The 14642-nt window shown below is 39.7% G+C and overlaps 1 protein-coding gene across 1 annotated transcript in view; it reads left to right on the top strand.

Moving 5' to 3' along the window:
- Positions 1-3513: 3513 nt before the first annotated feature.
- MOV10L1 (Mov10 like RNA helicase 1) overlaps positions 3514-14642 on the top strand; it is a 34909-nt gene continuing 23780 nt past the window's right edge. Inside the window, exons 1-8 of the mRNA XM_071550019.1 lie at positions 3514-3732; positions 6820-7004; positions 9021-9177; positions 9574-9686; positions 10428-10618; positions 12685-12825; positions 13684-13925; positions 14055-14250. Of these exons, the coding sequence (XP_071406120.1) occupies positions 3654-3732; positions 6820-7004; positions 9021-9177; positions 9574-9686; positions 10428-10618; positions 12685-12825; positions 13684-13925; positions 14055-14250 (1304 nt within the window). The 5' untranslated portion in view covers positions 3514-3653. The remainder of the gene's footprint in view (positions 3733-6819; positions 7005-9020; positions 9178-9573; positions 9687-10427; positions 10619-12684; positions 12826-13683; positions 13926-14054; positions 14251-14642) is intronic.

Below are 14642 nucleotides of genomic sequence, written 5' to 3'. Positions count from 1 at the left end.
AGAAAAGAAAAAAAAAGGACGTTTTTATCTTGAAGATGTTGGCACCTTGACAGCTACAGCAATGACAGGGTCTTTTGTCTAAACTTTAAACACTCTTGTAACCAAAACACAATTAAATCTTCAGTATTCTGAAGGGCATCACCTTTAAAGTATGCTAGAAAAACTTCTGAACAGCAAAACTTCTCAATTGGTACAGACTGTATATTTTGCTTTTCTCATAATGTCAGCCAATACTGAAAGAATATTAAAATGTTACAGTTGTTTTAATAAACAGGGAAATTAATACACCATACACAGCAATAGACACAGCTGTAAACTATGTTAGAAAAGGGAGGAGGAAAAGGGACTGTATAGGCAAGCAAAACTATCCTAAGCAACTAAACCCTTCTGTTTCTATTTATGGAACAAACACTGTGCAACTATTTCCATTATCTGTAACTTTCCTGACTATAGTTTAATGGAGAATGGGTAATGCTTACCTTACAGCTTCTTTGATGAATGCTTACAAAAATTACCATGGATACTAAACAGGATCATATTTTAAGCCTTTTGACCAATTTAAGGAGAAGGTCTATATTTTTTACACAAAACCGGTGAAATATTCAAGCATTTATGTGATCTAATCTCTTTGAATTAAAAGAATTTATAAAGTCCACCACCTCTGAACAGAGCAGAGTTCAAACCCTAGAACATTTTGTTCACACTTCCAAGTGTTTCAGCCCTATTGTATCTCAAAGTTCCCTCTCTCAAGCATGGCACTAGTGTTTTCTCTGGTTATGGTGAAATTCCTCCTGCCCCCTTTCCTATGCACTTCCCAATATTTTCCATTTCCCTTTTGAACAGAGATTCACCACACAATTACTGCATCCTCTGCACTTGGCATCATCATCAACAAAAACACTTAAACTTCACAGTTCATTTTCTACTCTAAAATTTTTCTGGGGCCCTTATTTTAGGCTCCCTTTGTTTCATGTTCCTGATTCCATAAAAAGTCTCATTTTTGCGTAGACACAACCACGAGGCAAGATCTGGTATCCAGAGCCCAAGTCACATGCCAAGACCATATAATGCTAGATAAGGTACAAACACGCTGTACGAAGAGATTCCTCCCGATTCTAAAGAATGCATAGGAAACTTACATAAAGACTGCAGGAAGCAGAATAATTCCAACAGAGCATGACAGGTTTCTGAAAAGGATTTACAAGTTTGGTGGTTTTATTCTAAGTTAGGCCAAAAGATCTCAGGGCATGACAATCAAATTGTGAGTGGCTATGAAGAATTACTTACTTCCACCACAGAAATGACCACTGAACAGATTCAGTTGCCTGAAGCAGCTCTAGCAGATACTGGGTCATTTGCCATAGACTGTGCAAGACAAGCATACACCACAGTAACCACAAAAGATAAAAAAAGAGATTGACAACTATAAATGAAGTGTCATAGTTCTCCCTTTGCTATTAGTAATTGATAAAAAAGTTTTCTGTCCTGGGCCAGTTTCCCGAGCACTGAAGCCAGGCTCACACCCACATTCCCAATCTAAATGCAAAGAGCACCTGAAGCTCAGGTGTTTATGTTTACTGTCCTACCCAACTCTTCATTTTCTGATGAATTATTAGCTGCACTACATTTGTATTCTTTCAAACAATATTTAATTTCACTATCTTAGGTCATTACCTGTATTCTCTGATCAGTATTTTTAGCTCTTTTAAAATCAGCCCTTTAACATATTTTGTTTCTCTGAAGCTGATTCCTCAGTCCTTGTTTCCCAGCTTATATTCTTGGGGCATGTACTGAACCAAGAGCAAAATGTAGGTGCAATAGCTTCAAATGGATGTCTCGCTCTCTAGCATAATATAAACTTCTTTGGATTCAGTCCATCACAGGAATCATCATGTGAAGAGCTCAAACAGGTTTCATCAGTACACAAACTGTATGCTGTTAAAATACTCCTAGTTTTATCTATGTCATAAACACATCATGGTAGAATTTTAAAGCACATGCAGATTAAACACTGCTCTTTTCCACCTCATCCGATCTCTTGCACTAAGATTCCTAAGAAGTACAGCCTGGGAAGTCTGTTATAAACTATAGGATCTACATGTATACATGTATAACTACTTCTGTTCTCCAGAAAAACCATTTCTTGATCTGTCACATTTTTGACAATAGTCCCTTGCCTGCATTCCACTGCAATCTTAGTGAAAGAAAACAGTAACTAAAATCTTTTAAATCAATGTCTCAAAAAGAGGCTATCACTTCCACAGCACTTTTCTAAAAACGTCACTGACTACAGACACTCATACGTTTCTCCTCCCAGCAGCATCGTCAGTCACTTCAGAGTAAGACACTGGAACCTGTGCGCAATTAATTAATGGCAACTTACTCTGCTCTAGGAACTGTTTAAAACACTATAAAAGTGTTAAACAAATTGAAATGTATTCCTAGACCTTCTTTGCCTAAATAATGCCAAGCAAACCACACAAGTAGAAACTGAAAAGTTGTCAGAGACAACTGCTGCTTTAGTTACAGAACTTAAATCACAGAACACGCTGCCTTCTGCAATGGCCACAAAGTAGTTTCCCATAAAAGAATACACTGCCCTGCTCAACTTCTTGAAACCACCTCCTCTAACAGTCCAGTTCCTATTGCAACCACTGGGATGGTGAGCTTGTCAACTCAAGAACTACGCTTTGTGAAACAGTATTTGTTAAACAAAATACAAAGGGGGCATATACACGATACCTGAAGTGCTTTGCGTGAAGAGAACTGGTAAAACATGAACTATGGAGATGGCCAGCAAATCAGTAAAATTTTATTTCCTCTAGCACCACAGCAGCTCCTGCATTTGATATTGTCAAAAAAACCTTTTTATTCTCCTGTTAGCCTAGTTAATCACGTTCTAGAGCTCATCCTGCAATTTTGAAGCTGGCTGCACCCGAGAGAACAGCAATCCAACAATACACCATTTGCTCACACGTGCCCTTCCACGCATTCCGTGCCAAAATTCCGGGTGGGCTCCACGCCTGCCTTACACCACACAAGCGCACCGAGAGCCCTCCGCCCAGGGGCTGGCTGGGACTTCTCCCTGCTCATAACATCTCATTTACAGAAATCCCGTCACACCCTACGAGCACAACTTCCCACCAACCTCCCGACAGCACCACCAGCAAGCAACAGGCTACACGCACCCCTTTGCTTTAATCTTTTCTATGGTAACCACGCGCGACACCGTCTTTGACGTGCCAGCTGAAGCCCTACAGAGGGAGGCCCTCCGGCCCTCCCTCGGTTCCGCCGCTCAGCGATGCCCGGGACGAGAGGCCGCGACTACCACGCCGGGGCGGCGCCTGCGGACCCGCGAACACCCCCCACTCCGACCCGCGGGAACGAGCGCGCCCAAGGCGCGTGGCCCTCCCACGTGACCGGCAGCGCGCGGCGCCATTGGCCGGGGCGGCGCGGGGCGCGGGGCTCGAGGGGCGGGCGGGACCGAGCAGAGTTCGCTCCGAGGCGTCGGTGGCGCCGCGGCAACGTGTGCTCCTCTGGGCGCTCCGTGGGGCTCTGCCGCCTTTCCTAGGAGCTTTGCCGCCGTCCCAGGGCGCTCCGAGGGCTCTGCCGCCTTTCCTAGGGGCTTTGCCGCCGTTCCAGGGCGCTCCGGGATGTTCCACCGTCTTTCTAAGGCGCTCTCCTACCTCTGGAGACGCGCAGGTGACGAAGATGAGGGATGGCCGGCCTCAGGTAGGGTCCCTGGGCCGGCTGTGGGTTTGTGGTGCGGTTTCAGAGCCGTGAGAGCGGTGGTGGTCTTGTTCCCCACGTGAGTGGAGCTGAGCGCAGGCCCGTCTCCTTAAGAAGGGACATAAGGAAAGGATTATACGACGTCGTTTTGACTTAGGAACATGTGGCGGTGTTCCTGGAAATACTTTTTCAATATTGCCTGCGTAGGACAGGTTACTGTGGCTGCTTAGAATATGAAGTTCGCTGTAGGAGGAGTGTTCTGGCGGATGGTGGATGCTTTGGGCTTTCCTTTGTGCTACTGTCTTAATATATAAACGCTCATTTCACTTGGACTGTAGAATGGAGCTGATAGTGTAGTCTTTAATGTAACAAACTGATGTACGTGTAAGATGCTTTTGGTAACATTATTCACTGTAGCAAAAAGTGCTTTTTCATATTTTTAAATGCTTAAAGGAAAACCAGACTGCTTTCCTTTTTGTCTTGATTGTGAGTATAGCTAATAATATGTTTCAAGTCTAAACTGGCATGCTTTAGTCCAGCTTTAAGCCTGAGGTTGCAGTGCAGTGGAGTGAATGTGTGATCTGTAAGTAGATACTACTCATAATCCAAAAGACTAGAAGCTCCTGGGTTTCTCGGGAAACAACGCCACATCTCAGAAGTGTATTAACTATAAAATTATTTAAACAAATTTGAAAAACTAATTTATATAGCTTGCTCACCCTCCCTGCTATTTCAGTATAGAAAGCTTCAATATGTTAGATTTGCTATACAGACAGTGCTGAGAACTTTCTTTTACTATGGGAAACTTTGAAAATAATTGGTGCGTGAGAGTTTTGGAGAGAAGCTGTTTAGCTTTGGCAGGATCTAAGAAAAAAAACAAGAGAGTTTGACTTCTGGAGGAAGGAGCACACATCTCAGGATGACTACAGGGGTGTCATGAGGTTATATGCAGGGAGAAAATTTATAGGGCCAAAGCCCAGCTCTAAAGTTTCTGTAAATATATATAGCAACAAAAGAGAAGCTCCATCATTTTTTCATTGTGGAGTGAGATAGTGATAAAGGATAAGGAAAAGGCTGCAGTGCTTAATGCCTTCTTTACCTCAGTCTTTAACAGCAAGACTAGTGATACCCAGCCCACTGAGCTGGAAGACGGGGTGGGGAGCAGAATGCAGCCCCCATAATCCAGGAGGAAGTGGGCAGTGCCCTGCTATACCGCTTAGACATGTACTGGTCTTCGGAGTTGGACAGGATCCATCCTAGTGCACTGAGGGAGCTGGCAGAAAAGCTCACCAAGCTACTTTCCATCATTTACCAGCAGTCCTGGCTAAGCAAGGAGGTCCTAATAGACAGGAAATTGGCAAATGTGGTATTCATCTACAAGAAGAATGGGAAGGATGATCTAGGGACCTACAGGCCTGTCATCCTGACCTCAGCGCCAGAGAAGGTTATGGAGCAGATCATAGTGACTGCCATTATGTGGCATGTGCTGAAAACCAGGGGATCAGGCCCAGCCATCATAGATTTATGAAGCAGGTCCTGCTTGATCACCCTCATCTCCTTCTAGGACCCACCTGTTGGATGAGGGAAAGGCTGTGGATATTATATTTACCAATGATCTAGACCAAGGGATGAAGTGCAAGCTCATTCAGTTTGCAGATCACACCACACTGGGCCACAGTGCTGATCTGCTGGAGGGTAGAAAGGCTCTTCAGAGGGATCTGGACAGACTGGATTTATAGACCGAGGCCAATTGCATGAGGTTCAACAAGTTGAAGTGCCGAGTCCTGCACTTGGGTCACAACAACCCCATGCAGCCCTACAGGCTTGGGACACAATGGCTGGAAAGAGGCCCAGCAGAAAAGGACCTGTGAGAACATGAGCCAGCAGTTTGTCCAGGTGGCCCAGAAGGCCAGTGACATCCTGGCTTGTATCAGAAATACATCGGATATTAAGAAAAATTTCTTCACTGAAGGGGTTGTCAAGCATTGGAACAAGCTGCCCAAGGAAGTGGTTGAGTCCCCATCCCTAGAGGTGTTTGAAAGCTGTGTAGATGCAGCTCTTAGGGACACTGTTTAGTGTTGGACTTGTCAATGTTAGGGGTACAGTTGGGCTCCCTGATCTTAAAGGTCTTTTCCGACCCGCATGCAAAAAAAGAAGGGGGTACAGAGGCTGTAGAGAACATGTATGGAAAGATATCTGGGGGTTTGGGTTGATGGCAAGTTGAATGTGAGTCAGCAGTGCCCTGGAGTGCCAGGGTGCACCAGGCAAAGCATTGCCAGCCAGTCAAGGGAATTGATTGTCCTGCTCTGCTCTGCACTGGGGCGGCCTCACCTGAATATTGTGTGCAGTTCTGGATGCCTCAGTATAAGACATGCATCAAACTATTAGTGTGTCCATTGGAGAATGACCAAGATGATGAAGGGCTGCAAGGGTCAGACTTATGAGGAGTGTCTGAGGTCACTTGGCTTCTTCAGCTAGGAGAAGGGAAGGCTGAGGTGTGACATCGCAGTTGACACCTTCCTCAAGGAAGGCAGCACTGGGGTAGGGTCTGATCTCTCTCTGGGAACCAAGGGCAGGACACGAAAATGGAATAAAGCTGCATCAGGAGAAATGCAGATTGGTCTTTAGGAAAAGGCTCTTGGAGCATGGTTGGTCACTGGAACAGGCTTCCCAGAGAAGTGGTCACAGCTCCAAGCCTGTCAGACTTCAAGGAGCATCTGGATGATGCTCTGAGTCGTCTGGTTTATTTTTAGGCAGTCCTGTGAGGAGCAGGGAGTTGAACTCAGTGATCCTTGTGGGTCTCTTCCAACTCAGATTAGACTGTGTTGTGTTTGTTGGGGAGTTTTTAATGCAGCTTAAAGCATGTTGGTTTTACAATGTAGTTTGTATTCACTGGCTTTATTAATGGATTGAAACCATCTGTTGCCCTAAGACTTCGGGACTTAAATGTGAAAATAACTAGTTGGCAGCTCTTGCCATTTTTAGTTTGCTTTTTGATAGAAGGGATAGCACTTTTTAGTAGCATTTGCGCCTTGTTGCATAGTAAACAAGTGATTTGGGTTTGTATCAACACTTTTCCTCATGATGCAGGTGATCAAGAATTGAAAACAATACAAGGAGTAGTGACAAGACTTTGTCATGATTATGGGATGATAGATGATATGATAGTCTTCACAAAGGATGTTGTTAAAACAAATATGTTGCTGGCCATTGGACAAGAAGTTATTGCCACTGTGGAAGAGGATAAAACATCAGGTGGCCTGAAGGCTGTCAGGGTAAGAAGTGAAGATAAACTATAGTCTTGCTTTCTCTTTAAGGACCTTGAGGCTTTATTGTGGAAGTTGCTATAATTCTGGCCTCACAAATTCTACAAAATGTGAGAAATTCCCAGCCCTTCACCTAGTGGGGTTGAGTTGTTTTTTGTTTTTTTTTTTATTATTTTATTCCATCTCCTTTAAAATTATATTTGCTACTGATCCTCTGAATGTAGGTGTGGATGTAGTGGATATGAAACTATTCATTGACATAATTGCTTCAGAACTTGTGTAGTCATAGCTACTCCAGGTCTGTGTGTAACTTTTCTGAGTTTCAAACTCAATTTTATGTTATTGTTATATGAATGGATAAGAACATAAAAGCAGGAGCTGCAAGTTTACTCTTTCTGCACAGAAGTAAGAACATAAATTTCCCTGTTGTAAAAATTGGCAATGTTATAGACAGTTATAAAAATGAAGATATCCATATCTTTCTTGCTTAACACTTCATTTGTAAATATATTTCAAGCTTGATTACACCTTGTCAGGAATTTTAAGGGAACTTTTCTTAACAAATCCATTTAATGTCAAAACGAATGCAGTTTCATTGGTTAAATAAAAATGAAGACTGTTAGTGGGAAGAATGTTTTATTGTGTGATCTAAAAATGAAACTCGGAAGGAAAGTAAAAGAGAAGTCTTGTTTCTAAAGTGTTACCAGCTCTTGTTGTCAGAAGCCTAGTGTCTTGTAAGGGAACCTGTCTGTTCATATTTCCTTTTTACCTCCTTTTTAAATTGAAATTATTTTCTTATACAGAAACTAAATATTGTTTGTCCAACAAGCAATTTCAGTGCTGTTCAGTAAAATAGTAATTAAACACAGAGTCAGACAATAAATTAGTTTATATCTTATTTTTCATTCCTTGTTTTTCTTCTAACTGACAGCTTTCACCATACTGTTGAAATATCATTGCTCCAAAACCTGGCAACTGAGAAACTACATAAGGATTTACAAAACAACTAGAATGTTTTAGCAGTTGTGGGTTGTTTTGCTGTGTGTTCTAGATAATGGCATTTTCAAAGTTCCCTTTTCCAAAAACATGGTGATTTATCTTATTCCTGTTTGTGAGCCATAATCCTGCAGGCATCTCAGACTGTTGGCAGTGTAGTTTGTGACTTGGTGAACAGCTGAAACCCAAGTTTGTGCCAAAAGCTGACTGGACTCCATGGAAGGTCAAAGTCCAAGAGCAGTCTTGATTCAATAAGCAAGAAGAAAAAGCTCATTTCTTCAAAGTCTGTTCTAAGTACTTGGATAAAAACCTAAACTCATTCTGTACTTTATGATGTCTTTAATTACTTTCGATGTAGTGGCACAAACTTGGGATACTCAGAGTTTGATAAGAACAAACATCACAATCTTTCTGGAGGGCAGAGGGAAAGAACTAAGTCTTTTTATGAAGTATGTTCAACAAAATAAATCATATAAAAATTAGGATCGTAGTATAGTTCAGATTGGACCAGATTTCAGTAAACTTAGATTTGAGGTGGTGCTATGGAGAGTCTGTGAGAAGCAGCTCTAGGGGTTTTCTTATGCAAATTATTAAATAATGACTGAAGGTCAATCTGAAATACATACAATGTTTATAAATGCCATCTTAAAAACACGTTTTGCATTCTGAAATAGTGCTCTTCTAGTTCCACTTGTGTACAGTCACATTGCTGGGGGTGGTCCTCTTGTCAATGTGAAGAAAATTCTTAAAATAGGCCTAAAGCAAGGGAAGCCTGAGAAAGATTTGGAAAATCAGCATGTAATTATAGTAATCATCAGCGTTGCCTGCGACAGTATTTTAGCAAAATCACTTGGTGTTTACTATTCAATATGTGTACAGAAAGTAACAGCTACAGTGAGTAAGTAATTGTCTAATAAGCATTGTTATCATGGGCAACTGAAATTCTGATATTTATTGTAAGAATATATGTTTAACATGTAATTGTAAGTATTAACTGTTTAAATGTTGGGGTTATTTTTGTATTAATAGATAGACACCATCCAGTATACACAAGAAGACTTCAGTCCTAGTTTTGATGCCTCTGAACTAAATAAGAAAACATTAATTGGCAGTATAACCTCTCTCTCTAAGGATGGTGGCTATATTAATCAGAATACTCATTTTGCAATAGAAGACGTCTGCGAAGGTGTGTAGAGGCTTTCTTGTTTCCTCTTCCTTGATATTTTTGTGTGTACAATAGAAATATCTTCTGTTACACTTGCAGTTGACATCCAAAATAAGTTCTGGTAGAGTGTATGCAGTGCAACACCCCTGCATGTGTGAAGAAAGCTACCTGTTCATTCTCACTGAGCATGGCTTGTGTGAAGTCATGTAAGTTACATGTAAACAGGTGTATTTTTCCACCAGCATCTCTTATGTAGTTTATCATGACCTATTGGGAGAGGAACTGAGAAAAGAAATTCAGAGTCAGTGGATCTGAATAATGCATTGTCCTGGATTTTGACTTACACTAGTTCTGTAGGGGACTAATATAAATTATATCAATAGTAATTAAACTTAAGAAATTTTCTGTTTTATATAGGCTTCAATCCTTGTGAAGGTGATTGGGTGCAAGCACAGTACTTTATTAACATGACAACATGCAAGAGTAAAGCAGTTGCTGTAAGGCCTTTGAGATATAAGCAAGTAAACAAGGTAAACAATCTGCATGTTGTTTTTGGCTGGAGGAATCATATGTGAAGCAGGGTTTTGAAGTTGGTTTAAGTTACGAATATCAGTAGATCTTCTACAATACATCTTTAATTAAAAGATAAAATATCTCAATTCATCCATTTAGAAGATTTTTTTCTATAATTACAAGTCTTTGAAAAAGTGTACCCATTTTGGTTTGAAGAGTAAGACTAATTAATCAACTGTTGATTTAAATGCTTACTATTGGTTATAATGAGGATGTGTGGATTTTCAAACTTCTTAAGAAGTCATGACTATGGAATCTATTATGTTTAATTTATCCAAATGTTTTGGCTTAAAAACAACCTTTGTCCCTTTTTTATTTTGTCTTAACTGTATATATTGAATATTTGCAGGTCAAGCATAGGAAAAAAATGTCTCCTCTTTTGTTGTCTAGTATTGAAGTGTAAGTTAGATAAGTTGATGTGTCACAAGACGGATGTCGCGATTAAGTCAAATGTACATATTGTAGTATGCACTTAAGTGGAACCTAATGCTTATCTGAAGTACTTGTTTCTTTGCACTTTTAAATCTAAATACAAACCCAGATTAGAAGTCTAGGTTTACCTCCTATGAATAACTGAAACTTCAGAATGCAGCTTTGCTAAAGCTAGAAGGACTTTCAGAGAAAAAAATATGCAATGCGAGTATGTCTGTCAACTTAAGCAGATAATATCAAGTAACACTGAATACAAACAATTGCAGGTTCGCATTTCCAGCATGTATGGAAAAACTGGGACAGTAGATGAGAGTATATTTTTCACTTTGGATTCATTGAGACTTCCTGATGGCTATTCACCACGTCGTCATGATCTAGTGAACACAATTGTGGTGGAAAGCAGTCAGTCTTGTTATATTTGGAGAGCTCTCTGCTTGGTGCCAGTCACCCAGGATGGGTAATATTATTTCTTTCTCTTTACGACAATTACAGATGTAGTGTGATTATCCAGCTTACATTTCATTGTGCCTGTTAAGCAAGAAATACTGTGAATTCTTTCCTAGTTGTCTAAAAAGTGTGATAGATCATTGGAAAAATCAGTGTGATACGATTTGGCCCTTGCTTTTTTTTCCCCCCTTTCCAGGAAGTGAGGACATCTGTGCTTGCTAGAGAAGCAAAACTAGTAGCAGCTGAGCTCAGGGGTAGGGCAGGAGTTTTGCATGGTTTTATTAATAAAAAAATATCAAACTCAGGGTCCTATCTTCTTTCCTCTAATATATGCTCTTCTAGCAGGGACCTGACTGGTTTAAAACCATTCTCAGCAAGACTGATATAATATGGATGTTTCTTTAATCCATTTTGCTTAACTTAGAGTGACTGTTCAGATATCTGTCCTAAATGGAGCAGTCCCAATGATCTGAATAATAGAGATTCATTGGGCTTCCAAGTATCAAACTGAGAGTTTCTGCAGGTGCTTTAGATGACATACATGATGTGAAGAGGATCAGGAGAGACTGCAGAAGAGTTTGGAAAAAGTAGATGATGTTCAGTGTGGAGAAGAAGTAAAATTTAGTGAGATAATCACCTACACAAATGTAGAATGGACAACTAGTCAATAATAGTTCTGCAGCAAAGATCTGGAGTTTGACTTGTGAATTAAAGTGTGTGTCCTGTGAAAAACACAAATACCACCTAAATAAATAGGACTATTACCTGTAAACTCTATCATTTTCCATGCTAAGGTCTTGGTAAGATTACAGAGTCTGATTCTGCAGGCCAAAAATAATTGTCAACGAATTGGAAAGCCCAAAATGGACAGCAAAAGAATATGGTGATATATTTGAAGATAGTCTTTTGGAGAACTTGCCTTTGTGGGAGATCTCTGGGAGATACAGCTAGGGGCAGTACATATGTCTTCAAAGGAATAGAATAAGATGTTTTCACTGGAAATAACAGATATTATATTTAATTGTACTTAAATGAAACTTACACTGCTTGCATCATTTTTCGAAACAGTACAAATTGTTTATGTAATTTTTTCAGGTGGACCTGTCTTTAATGATGGATTTTATATAGAAAATTATTACTAAAGTCAAATTACAAAAGTAAATCTTAGAGTTGATTTCTCAGGCTTAGTGTACATCCTACCTTAACAAAAAATTGAGGCAACCTAAACTTCAGTGGCAGACATCTAGTGGGCTTGGCTACTAAATTGCTGTAGCTGGTGAAGAGCAACTGCATTGATTTTTCTACTTCAGTATGTTAGATAACTCAGGAATACTTAGGGTGTGTAAATATTGGTGAGATTATTAAAATATTTCCAGGTTATTTACATGTCGCTTTATCTAAACTAATAGTTTCTTAATTGCAAAATAAAAACAACGTAAAAAATTGTTTCTGCAGTTAGAATGCAGGTAGAGCGTAGAGCAGAGGTCAGTCTTCCAGACAGGAAGGAGCATTTGGCTGGTTTCATAGGCAGTTTTCATCAGTAGTATGTGTAATAGAAGTTTTCAGGGGTGCTTTTTGGTTTTCAGGTGGTTTTTAATTTCTTCTTCAGTTTGCTGCTTTCAGACTGGAGCAGTAAGCAGAAGATGCAAGTGCTTGGGTTAAAACACTTCCAGTCTTGTCATTTTATTTCTTAATCTCCAGTGCTAGTTATGACTATTGATAAGGAGCTGCTCTTTGTTTTGTCCTTGTTCAACTCCCAGATTGATCTGTAACGAGTTCAGTCACCATTTGATTCAGCTCTTCACAAAGATTAACTAAATTCTCAGTCATTTTAGGCTTGTATTCAAAGTTTTATGCTGGTTTATTGTGCTACTGACAAAAGCTTGTTGCTACTTAAATTAGTAATCTAATTTTCTTGGAAGTATAAGTGGCTGAGAAAAATTAACTCTCTCACCTGCTTCTTTCTAAGTTTTGTGTCTGTGTCTTGGCGTAGTGTTTCTTAAACTTGTGCTGAATCAAAGATATTTGCTGAGTCTATTAGTGTTTAAAAATTGTTACATAAAATTGTTTTTACAGACAATCCCACTCTAATGAAGGTAATACAAAGGAGCCTTATGAAGACTTAATGAGAGACAAAGGAGAGTTGAAAATATCAAGAATGACTAACTTTGGAACTCTGAAGCAGGGGGAATTTAAAAGTGTTATCATTTGGATAGAGTAAGCCTTTCTGATTGTTTGAAGATTTATTTCCATCACTTCATAGTCTATAAACCTGACATTCAGACAGAAGCCTCTTGTTGTGGAGCCTTGTGATTTGTGATCTTCAAATAACCTCCAGATACAACGGAATTAAAAAAAATTACATTGAATTCTATGTCTTTAGGATAGCCTCTTTGATACTGAGCATTTATCTTGCAGAGAGTGCACTGAGACTCCCCAGTCCTACATCATCTTTTCAATCCTAATAAAATCTTTCCTGGAATAAGGATTGAAGTAAATACTTTTGTTTGTAGGTGTATTCAATTTAAACAGCAGATACACTTTTGCCTTAAATATCTTAGAAGAAGAGGACTGTTACATACTTTTATATTAAAAGCAGACCAGATTTTCTTTTTTCCTAATTTTTTTTAAACTTGGATGCTGAAGAACTATGTTGGTGTGTTCTGATTTTAGTTTTAGTGGTTTTCTCTTTTTCTGTATGTTTTTTGCTTTCATATCTGGGCATAAAGTCTTAAATGAAGGTACACCCGAATACCCATTATTTGTTGCTCTGTGTGCTTCTCTAAGGTTAGTTACTCAATGATGAATTTTAAGTTCCCATAGATTTTTATTATATGCAGTATTTTTGTATGCTTCTTATGGTAGTTGATATGCTTAGAAATATTAACATAAAGTAGAGAGGTTTTAGTCCTCATGAGTTAAAAGCAGCAGTGCAATTTCTTTCTGATAGCAATTATGAAATAATGGTGAACTGTCCTGTTACACACAATTGTACTTGACTTCAGGTAGAGTTAAACTTCTCAAGAACATTCACTATGCATTTAATTCTGTAACTAACCACATAACTACTTCTAGGAATAAAGGGAGTGTACCACAGTCCTTAATCAGCTGCAGATTAGCCGGATGGGTGAAAGAAAAGCAATTCCGTGTTCAGATTCCTCAAAAATGTGAGAACAGTCCAGAAGCATATCTGCCATCTTTTCCAATAAATCAAGAAAACCTCTCAAAAGCTGAAATTCAGTCATTTAACAACAGTGGAGGAACAACACATGAATCATTGACCAATACACCCATTATGAAGAATGGAGCCGTTCCAGGTACAGCAAAATGTTAACATTTGAATGCTGAATATTAGCTCTTTGGAAGACCTGTAGGTTTGGGAAGACTTGCCTATGTTAGTAATAACAATTGTGGTAACAAAATTTGTTATTATATGTTTACTACAGAAGGAATTAATTTTCAAGATACAATTTTAGCAAGGACAGAAGAAAGCATTTCCCTGGTGAAAGACAAAAATCTACAAAATGGAGAAAATGAGCAAAGAGAACATGTGGAGCAACCAATAAAACATGGCAATATTACTGGAGAAATTGTGATACCACCAGGTGGAAAAACATTTGTAGAGGTCACATGCACAGCTGTGTAAGTATTTCTTTCCATTGTTTCTAGCCAAAACAATGAAAACAAGTCATGCAAATAGACTTCATAGTTCGCCTGTTCTGGGCATAATTCTCTTCTTGGCACATGTCATGGTTTTAGCCCAGCTGGCAGCTCAGCCTCACACAGCCACTCTCACTCCTCCACAGTGGAGTGGGGGAGACAGTGAGAAGAGTAAAAGTGAGAAGACTTCTGGGTTGAGATAAAGACACTGATAGGTAAAGCAAAAGCCACACATAAAAGCAAAGCAAAACAAGGAATTCATTCACCACTTCCCATGAGCACACAGGTGTTCAGCCATCCCTGGGACAGCAGGTCTCCATCACACGTAATGGTGACTTTGGAAGAGGAATGCCATCACTGTGAGCATCCCCCCT

Source organism: Pithys albifrons, chromosome 3, assembly GCF_047495875.1.
Source record: "Pithys albifrons albifrons isolate INPA30051 chromosome 3, PitAlb_v1, whole genome shotgun sequence".
Classification (NCBI taxonomy): domain Eukaryota; kingdom Metazoa; phylum Chordata; class Aves; order Passeriformes; family Thamnophilidae; genus Pithys; species Pithys albifrons.
This window is presented reverse-complemented; position numbering and strand designations above follow the sequence as displayed.